We start from the raw sequence: 9,569 nt of genomic DNA, 5'->3' as shown, positions 1-9,569 counted from the left end.
TTGCTTTTGCGTTGTTTTCAGGTTACTTTACTTCCAGTGCATCAAGGCAGCAGGGCGGGAGCGGGGGTTTCGGCGGAGCGGTGGGATGCTCTTCCCGGTGGTGCTGGGGGTCCCTGGTCCCCGGGACCGTGTCTCCCCCTCGGGAGGGTCAGCCAGCGGGAGCGGTGGTGGAGAGGGTTGGGGACATGAGGTTGTTTGCCTGCTTCACCCCGTCACAGAGGCCGGCTCCCAGAGGCCGGCTTGTGCCGGCGGTGGCTGTCCGCTGTTGATGGTGGTTATCACTTCCTCATAGTCTGCAAAGCATGGAGGCTGCTCCAGGGAGCTGAGGGGTGAGACGGCCTTTTTGCCCCAGGCCCACCCTCCTCTGGCATCCTGCTAGCTGGGTTCCCAGCCCCGGAGAGCTACCCTGTGCTTGAGGTCTGGCGGTTGGCTTGTCTCGGCGCCGTCCCGCCGGTGGGGGGAATGCCTCCCTTGGGTTAGGTCTTGGGTGCCGATGGAGATCGGCCGCTCCCCAGAGGAGCAAGGGGTCCTCTCTCTGGAACATTTATAGATGGATTTTTGACCCGGGCTAAAGGAGCAGGTCCAAACATCCTGCCACATAGCCATGTCTTTCCTTCAGTTGGACTGTTCACCATCTCTCTAGCTTTGGATAGCGTCTGCTTCGAAATGAGGGCTTCGTCCTTTTGGTGGGAAGCCCTGAAACCCGCAGTCAAGGTATCATTTCCTAAAACTACCATGAGATCATCTTTGGACAAACACATCCACGCTATTGCAGGTGGCTCTTTATTCTGAAATTCAAATAACGCATCTCCTCTCTGCAGCTGCGATTCTACCGTGGTTTGCTTCTTGTCTTAAAAACACTTTTGGTTTTTGCGTAATATGTTCGAAACCTGCTTATGTGAAATCTATATGGGAGAGGGGATGGAAACAACACCTATTTGACAGCTCCCTTGCTCAGTTTAAAGGGCTTTTTAACATCATGGGACAGCGGAGCGGGACTTTGCAGGTGCTGCCGCACCGGTGCAGGGCATACTGAATAGAGACAGACACGTACAGAGCACAGCAAATACCAGAGTACACTCTCTCGATGCAAATGGGCTGCAGGAGCACACGCCTCGCCCATGGTGACCTGTCTGTCTGGCTTTTCTCTGCTGATATTTGAGTTTATCTACCTGTGATATTTCCTTGTCAGCCCAGGCAGAGGGTGCCCGGGGGGGGACTGACCCGCTGCCCGGGCGCAGCTCTTGGGTGCCCAGCGCAGCGAAGCCGGCGCGCGGGGGCTTGGCACGTCGTCGCCACGAGAAGCTGTTTGTGAGCTGACTTCGCCCGCGCCGGCGTTTTGTCGGTACAGCCACAGCTGCTGCTGACCCGGTCTGCCTGCCCGCCCTCGACCCGGTACTGCCTTGCGCGCGCTCCGTATCATTGACCAGTCCTTAATAAATAGCACCACCGGTTGCCTGAGATTTTAATTTTGCTTCCCTCCCGCCCTCTCCTCCCCCAAAACCACACATGTCATGCTTCAGCTTTGTGAGGACGTGCTGGACGGGTGGTGACTGTGGCTGGGGGCGGGTTGGGTTTGGAGCAGCTTACGTCAAGGCAAGAGGGCTTATCCCCGTGCGGGTTGTCTGATGGGACCTGTTGTGTTGAGCAGGACCACGGCTCTCCCAGCTCTAATCACGCTTTGTGTCCCTGCCTACCCTCGTCCTGTGCCCCAATGTCTCCGTGGAGTCCCAGAAACAAACGCGCCGTGTGCGTGGCGGAGCGCAGCTGGGGCTCCAGACGCTGCTGGCTGAACCCTGCTCCCTCCTGTAGCTCCCGCGCGCGAAATGTCGGGGCTCGGAGGGGGTCGCAGCCAGCTCTTGTCTGTGATAGCCCACGTGCTGCGTTGGCATCGCAGCCAGGGAGCGTTTGCATGAAAAGCCCCTTTTGTGATCCCTGCTCCTCGCTGGTCCCCGGCGTGGGGACCGCAGCGGGGCGGCTCTGCCCACGGGCTGTGGACTTCTCGCTGTCCTGCTCGAGGCTCACCCTTCCCCGTGACCTCGCCTGGCTCTGCGCATTAAGGTGCTGCGAGTGCTGCTCCCTCGGCTGGACCGCGTGGGCGGGGGCAGCCCCTGCAGCGAGGCGAGGTGGCCACACTCTTCCTCCACGACCAAATTCTCCGGTTGGCTTGCTTGGCTGGTATTTCTTGCTTTCCTGTTCCTCCTTTCCCTGTCGGGTTTGCAGGGTGCCTGGAGGCTTTGGCTTGATTATTTGCCAGGGAGTTAAACCCATGATTACCACGCCTGTCTCTTTGCAGCGCCGTGGGTGCAGGCCGGCATGCGTCGTGCTTTGGGGCATGAATCGTAGCTCCTGCTAGGATTAGGTTCCTCTTGGCGTGAAGTACGTCCCAAGGCTCGGGTCCTGCCTGAGGACTTTTTTCCTCTTTCTTCGGCATCTTCCTTAAACTCAGGCGGGTCCTCTGTGTTTCCAGCATGACCCTGTGCGGCGTTGGAGGAAGGCAAGTTAAACTGCGCTTGCTGCTTTATTCTCTGATAGAGGTGAGGAATCTGTGTCTGAAAGGTGCCACAGTTTCTCCCTGCTCCAGGGAATTCCAGAGTAGGAAAGTAGCATCTAGGAGGACTCAGCAGAGATGTGAAGACATCTTCTGCTACCACCCCCTCGCTGAGTTTTATGAACTTTGTTTTCGGGTGGGTGACATGGCCTTGGCTCCCCCGCCTCCGTGCAGTTTTGCCCCCTTCCCAACCCTGGTGTGATGTTTCTTCTCCGTCCCCGAGTTGCAGTCTGGCTGGTTTCTTGCTGACAACACCACTAATATGTATAATTTTGCAGCTGAAATTATCAGCAGGCTGGGGGTGATCTGCAGGCATAGCTGGGCGGAGGCGGGGATGGAGGGTCCAGCTAGTCCCGATGGCACTTTGAATAGCCGTTGTCCTCGTGCACGACCTTTCAGCCTGCCCTAGGGCTGTTCTCACCATCCCAGCAGCCTTTCTTCCAGGAAAATCTTTAGGCTTTGGAAGGTATGTCTGAAAGCAGAGTTAGGTTTGCGGCACATGGATTTTCACCCTGTTGTGCGTCACGGGAAGACAGCGTGTTGCGCAGTACCTGTATCCTGCGCTGGGTAAGGCCGACAAGGTCCTCGGTGTCTCCGGTGATCTGCCGCCTTCGGAGCACACCTTGCAGCGCGTAGCTAAGGCATCTTTCAGTGCTGTCTGGCTCCAGGTGACGGTTTTGTAGCAGGGGAGTGGGTGGTTCTGGCTGGAGGAGCAGCGTGGATCACCACCGATCTAGTGGGACTGGGACGAGAAATCAGGGACAGAAAGGGCTCCTCTCCAGCAGCCTTAAAACTCCTCGTCGGCTTCTGCGGGTGGCCCCAGCAGCCCCCCCAGCAACTGCGGTGCTCTCTCCCCTTCAGACTCCCTGTATGCCTCCGAGTACTTCTCCCAGAGCGCGCAGAAGCTGTCCTTCTACAGCTGGTACGGGAACGCCAAGCTCTTCCACTTCCGTGTACCAGAAGACACCGTGCTGCTTCGCTGGCTCCTGCAGGCGTCCCGGGGGAAAGGACCCGAGTGCACCAGCATGGAGATCGCCGTGTACGTATGTCCCCGTGCCAGTGCTTGCCCACCTGGGCTTCCTGCCCTTCTCTTGTCCTTGTTGCCCATGGCCGTGGTTGGTTGGTCGTAGGAGGCTGGGTGTCTGTTCCCCAGTTGCAGCAGCCGTAGTTTCTTAATGTACTAGCAGTAAAGTTGTGTTTAAACCTGTAGGAGCATTTTGTGTCCACGTTACCAGTGGATCTGGGGTTGTCTGTCAGACGTGCTGTCAAAGAGCCTCCTTAGAAACACTGGAGAGACCTTCACAGTGAGGCTGGTGTCGCTGCTCATGAGCAAAGGGCTTCCTGGACCTTCCTGTGCCTGGCAGGATCCTGCGCGTGGTACCGGAGGATGTGGCAGGACTACAAGGGGCTTGAAAGGACCCCAATCGGTTGGAGATGGAGAAATTCCGCGGTACAGAGGAACTGAAGAGACTGGGGATGCTTTGTGAGGGATGCAACTGTGTGTGGAGCAGGGATAGGAGAGGAATGCCCGACTCCTGCAGACACAGAGCATGAGAAGATCGCAGGCTCAATGCCAGGGGAAGAAATGCTGCTTAAAGCAGTACTTGAGTTGTTGGAGGATTTGAGGTCAAAAACTTGCAAGACTTTGAGCTGTATCTTGGGAGGGTACCAAGTTCCCTGGGCAAGTTGTGCCCATGGAGACACGTGGGTCTCTGGCACCCACTCCACAGAGGTCTCGGGAAGCTGCTTGGCTTGCGCTTCCCTGGTCCGTCCCGGGCACAGGACCGGTGCTCTTAATTGCTCCGGAGCAGGCTGGCATAGACGACCTTCCTACTTTCTGCTTCCCAGAAAGGTTTCCAATAGTCTGGGGTTGTGAGGGACGAGGCAACAGCTAAACCATACCCTAAGAAACGAAGACCAGCCCGGCTAAGCTGAAATGGGTTAATAAGACATCACCCGTCACCTTTGCTTGCTGGACCTGTTAACGTTCTGTTGCAGTGCAGTCCAAAAGCGAGCAAATTAAATGCCAAATTGGCTGCCCGGATAAATATCTCACGTGTTACTTAGCTGCCTGCTTTCCTGCTGCTCAGACGTTGGGCTGCTTCTCTGGAAAGCAGAAGTGCTGGTGTACTGAAGCCGGTCACACGGCCCTTCCTTGGTAAGCATCTTTTTAGTCTGCCCGCCCTCCTTAAAAGAGGAAATGGGGAAGATGCAGATCTTAGCTAGAAAGTGGAAGCTCTTCGTTGATCGTTTAGCCTATATGGGGAATTTGCTGATGGTTAATAAAAAAGGAGTAGTCTTGCAGCTGGGGCTTAACCTTTGTACGTGTGGAAACTTGCTTTCAGGCTTGATGGAACCATGTAAACCCTTATCTTAATAAGCAGCCGAGTTAAGCCTATCTTTAAATAAAGCCCGGCTAAGCTAATAGCAGTCGGTCTCCACCAGATAAAAATGATGGCTCTTGTGGCCCAGTTGAAAAAGTGGGGCTTTTCCAGCCTGCTCCCTCTTCGATCCCGGCGAACCTGGGTGTCCAGTGACGAGTTTGTATCCCAGTTTATCTTGCCAGTGTCTTTACATCCTTCGATTTATTTGTGTTCTGGTTTCCCTCACAGGCACTTTCGCTACGGAGCCCCTCCTGTGATTAATCCGCTGGGCACTCGTTTTCCCTCAAATGCGACCGTCCGTCCTTCCTATAACATAAGCATCACTCTGAGCAGTGCTGTGCAGAACACCACCTTTGTGAACGTCACCACGCCTGCCGCCGGAGACTGGTTCATCGCTGCCCATCTCCCTGAGGCTGCTGGCAGGATTGAAGTGAAGGTGAGGGTGCTGATGAGGGTCTCGGCCATCGTACCTTGCCCAGTGTGTCTCGCCACAGCTGACCCGTCTGCTCTCCCCTCCTGCAGGGTTTCTCCACTCCGTGCCCCTATATGTTCCAGGCTGACATGTTTGTGCTCAGGCTCACCGATATACCTGTTCTGGAGCCTGGTGTTGCTATGCCGCAAACCATCGTCGCTCCTGCGAAGCCACTGCATCTCAAGTGAGCGGGAGCAGCGGACGGGACAGCCCGGGGCCGTGAGGGGGTGGGATTTCCCACGGGTGCTGCTTAGGGGAAGCCATTGTTGCTCCCGCGTGGGGGTGGAGCTGGGGGGTCTCTGAGCCTGTTTGCGGAGCTCCCCGCGGCAGTGGGAGGGTTTGCATGGGGAGCACATGAGCACCCTTCTCCCACTCTTCCCGAGTGGTCTGAGAAGGTCAGCTGTGGGAATTTCAATTCTTTGAGACGTTGCCCTTGGGAAGGATTTTCACAACACCAACCAGGGCAATCTAGTTGTGCTGGGCTTGGCTGGGATCGAGTTAATTTTCTTCATAGTAGCTAGCATGGGGCTGTGTTTTGGATTTGTGCTGGAAACGGTGTTGTTAATACCGGGATGTTTTTGTAATTGCTGAGCCGTGCTTACGCGCAGTCAGGGCCCTTTCTGCTTCTCGCCCCACCCCACCAGCGAGTGGGCTGGGGGTGCACAAGACGTTGGGAGGGGACACAGCGGGGACAGCTGACCCCAACTGACCAAAGGGATATTCTGGGCTTAAACCATGACACTAGTTCTTGCCACAAAGCCCCGGGGCCTGTGGTGGGTCGTGGCTGGCTTGTGTTGAGAGTACAAGCTCAGTAAGCTGCTGGTCCCCCCTCCTGCAGGGTCTTCGTTCCCAAGCACGCCTCAGGGATGCGGTTTGAGCTGCGCAGCTGCGTGACAAGCGAGCGAAAAGTGTGCGCTGTGCGGGTAGTGCTGGGCTCCATCACGCTGCCCCAGTCCTTCCAGAGGATCGTCACCTGCATGGGGAACGTAAACTGCAGCCTGGCCCTGGACTCGCCCCCCTGGGAGAAGTGGCTGCAGATCACGGTGGATGGCCCTGCCAATGCCACCGTGTCGGTGGAGGTCCTGGCTTCCTTCACAGGTGGCCTTCCGCTTTCTTTAGTCCTATGGCGATGACCAGAGAGAACTTTGTGTCTGCTGTGTCTCTCTTGAGCCTTTGGGTGGCTGGCAGCAGTGGCCGGCGTGCCACAGCGTGCTGGTTGCCTGGGCATAACCTTGAGGGCTGAGACCTAGTGCTTGCTTTGGGGTCTGAAGCGAAGGCCCCCGTGTTCGCCCAAGGGGTGATACTCCCTGGAGCTGCCTGTTCTGGAAAAGTTCGCGGCCTCTGAAGCAATCGTATTTTTCCAAAGGCTGTTTGGGATGCGGCGGCTGGCTTAAAATCTGGTGGGGAGAATAGTTTTGGGTAGCTGCACCAGGCTGTTGTACGTTGACTGTAATGATACGTTGACTGTCGACTGTCCATAAGCGGGCTACAGACGGGAAACCGTCTCACCAAGGTTTACCTTGGGTAATGTCTTGGGTTGTAGTGGGGGGATGTCACCATTTCAGGTGATGCCTTGTGACTCGGGAGGCCACAAGGTCCTTGTAGCTGTGATAGGCACCTTGGCATCCTCTTATTAAGTGGCCGTGATCCCTGTTTGACTCTCGGAGTCTTGGAAGCTCACCAGCTAGGTACGTTTTTTTTAAGGTTTTCTTCTGCTGGGGGTTCTGCCATCCCTTCCTCAAACCAGAGCCTCATCCCGTGTGCTTGAGGGCCTGGCACTGGCAGCCGAGGTGTTAGAGGGGAGCACTGGAGTCTCTGGGAGCGACGGGCAGGCTCCAGCAGTGGGACTCCAGGCGTCACCTTCAGCTCCAGCTGCCACGACGTGATGGCTGGTGCCTGTAGCTGCACTGGGTTAGCTCCTCTCCTCTGCTCAGCCTCGTCTGCTCGGCTCTGGGGAACTGGTGGAGGCTTTTATGCAGCCTGCGGTTATGGGACAGCTGAGCGCTGTGCCACTGGCCAGTGGTTACTCCCTGGGTACGCCGATGTGTTAGGATGCTGTGTGTTACCCCTTCTTCTGCTCCCCCTTCCCTGCAGCTCCAGGGTGCTTCCACCCACTGTCTGGCTTCCATCAGTGTCCCAACTTGTGGGTGCTGAGGCTCGAGTTCATGGTGCCTTTTGGGGGCTGTAGCCAATACTGCAGAGCATGAACCAGCTGCAACACGCCCAGTTTGTGCCATCGCTTGAAGGTCTGGAGCTGCTGGGGCCCTGCCTGGATGAGGTGCTAGTCCTGGCTGTGCTGATTCCTCTCCTGTTTTGCTTTACAGCTTGCAGACCAGGAAGTACCAGTTCATTCCTTAACTTCAGCAGCCTAAACCAGAGCCAAACTGGTCCCAGACCAGGTAGCACAGGAGCCGCAGGGAGCTCCGCGCTGTCTACAGGAGAGGCTTCACGCAACATGTCCAACCAGAGGAGCTTCTGTCTGCAGAACCAGCCCGTTGTTCGTGAGGACCTGGACGTGGTGTCTGTGCGCTACAGGCTCTTGAACGGTCCCAGCGTGCCTGTGAACTCCCTCTCCCCGACCCTCCTCCTCCTCAACCTGAACACTGGCATGGACAGCGGGGGTTCCCTCGTGGTCACTCTCCTGCTTAACAAGGTGCGGAGGCCGATTGACGGGACTGTCTCCCCTTTGCGGGGCTTTGTCCCCGCTCCGGGGCTGGTTTGCCAGCGAGCTGTGGGGGCCGTGGGTACCGGTGGGACTACTTCTCTTTCTTTTTGTTGTCACAAAACATGCCCTGAGCCTGTTTCAGCCGCTTCCAGCGCGTCCCACCTGCCAGCTCCAAATGCCACAGCTTGCTGGCGCGTGGTGGCAGTGACGCAGAGGAGACGAAAGGGAAAGCAGCTGTGCTGCCATCTTCTCCACGGGAGCCTGGCGCCCGGCTACCAGGAGAGACCGAGCAGGGAAAGCCGGGGATGTTCCTGCCCCAGTCGCCGATTCCCAGGCTCCTTCAGCGACACCCCAAAATCAGCCCCCTGAAATTCTATGACACTGCCGGGGGGCTGGCGCGGGGCTCAGCCCTGATGTCCCGCTGCCTCTGACTTCCGCCGCCCGGCGCTGGTGCCGACGCGATGCGTGTGTGTCCCGGCTTTGGGACAGTCCCGCCATGTGCAGCGCCCCGGGAGAGTCCCTTGTCTTTCAGTCAGGGTGCCAGCGCGGGGCGAGGAGAACACGGGCTTGCCCAGACAGAGCGGCTGAACCGATGGGTGGCCTTGACCTGCAGGATTTATTGCCGCCTGCTGCCGCCATATGCGCCGGGCAGGGTGGGGCATGAATTGGGCAGGGGGGTGGCACTGCTCTGTTCGCACAGACCTCCGGGGGCCTGGCCAACGCCACCGTGGCAGCGTGCGTGAGTGCCGCGTCGCCGGTGCTGTCCCTCAACGCCACGCAGAACTGCAGCACAGGTAGGGGAGAGGCTGGCGCCCGCCGCCCGCCCGGCTGCGCCCGCTCTGGGCTTTGCTTTTAGACCTGGTGAGCTGTGAGCTCCCTGGGGGCTTTGAGGGGTGTCCGAGGGAAGCCGGTTTTGGCGCAAGCCCTCCTGAGGTGTTCGTGGGTGCTGGGGTGCGGGTGCTAGTCTGGCACCGGGAGTTAGCCCCCACCGAAGGAAGGGCTGGTTACCAGCTGGGGCTCCTCCAGGAGGTTTGGGGGTGGCCGAGGCCTTGCTGGTGTGCAGGGAAGCTGAGCTCTGCGTTGGAGGACTAGCCAAGCAAACGGCCTCATCCAGCTGCCTTGTGCTGTCCAGTCAAGTGCTGAGAGCTGAGACAGAAGCGACAAGGGTCTTGAGAGCAAGGATCCTCTCCGTCCCCCTGGTGCCTCCTGAGCGCGGGAGCAAGGGGCCGCAGGAGTATCCGATTCCCGTGCGACTCCTCTCAGCCTGGGATTACTGTGGGCCCGTCTCCCCCAGCCTTGGCCCATCACAGCACCCTCTTTTCTTTAAGCTTTTTTCCAGGGCTACCCTCTGAGCGTGAGCACGTCCTCCGCAGAGGCGATGCTGATTGTCCTGTACCCGCAGACGGATGACTGGTTCCTCTCCCTGCAGCTCGTCTGCCCGAAGGGCCAGGGGTGAGTCTGGCGTGTCATCGCGCCTCGGGGCTGCCTCTGCGCCCC

At 57.9% G+C, this 9,569-nt stretch overlaps 1 protein-coding gene across 1 annotated transcript in view; it reads left to right on the top strand.

Annotated features, from left to right (window-relative positions):
- Positions 1 to 46: 46 nt before the first annotated feature.
- TMEM8A (transmembrane protein 8A) overlaps positions 47 to 9,569 on the top strand; it is a gene marked incomplete at its 5' end in the record, with an annotated part of 14,123 nt that continues 4,600 nt past the window's right edge. Inside the window, 8 exons of the mRNA XM_010288663.1 lie at positions 47 to 65; positions 3,414 to 3,590; positions 5,164 to 5,371; positions 5,458 to 5,591; positions 6,246 to 6,505; positions 7,732 to 8,060; positions 8,773 to 8,866; positions 9,401 to 9,524. Of these exons, the coding sequence (XP_010286965.1) occupies positions 47 to 65; positions 3,414 to 3,590; positions 5,164 to 5,371; positions 5,458 to 5,591; positions 6,246 to 6,505; positions 7,732 to 8,060; positions 8,773 to 8,866; positions 9,401 to 9,524 (1,345 nt within the window). The remainder of the gene's footprint in view (positions 66 to 3,413; positions 3,591 to 5,163; positions 5,372 to 5,457; positions 5,592 to 6,245; positions 6,506 to 7,731; positions 8,061 to 8,772; positions 8,867 to 9,400; positions 9,525 to 9,569) is intronic.

The sequence above is a fragment of the Phaethon lepturus genome, unplaced genomic scaffold (genome assembly GCF_000687285.1).
Source record: "Phaethon lepturus isolate BGI_N335 unplaced genomic scaffold, ASM68728v1 scaffold18676, whole genome shotgun sequence".
In the NCBI taxonomy this organism is placed as follows: domain Eukaryota; kingdom Metazoa; phylum Chordata; class Aves; order Phaethontiformes; family Phaethontidae; genus Phaethon; species Phaethon lepturus.
Note: the sequence above shows the minus strand (reverse complement) of the source record. Positions and strands in the feature narration are given on the sequence as shown.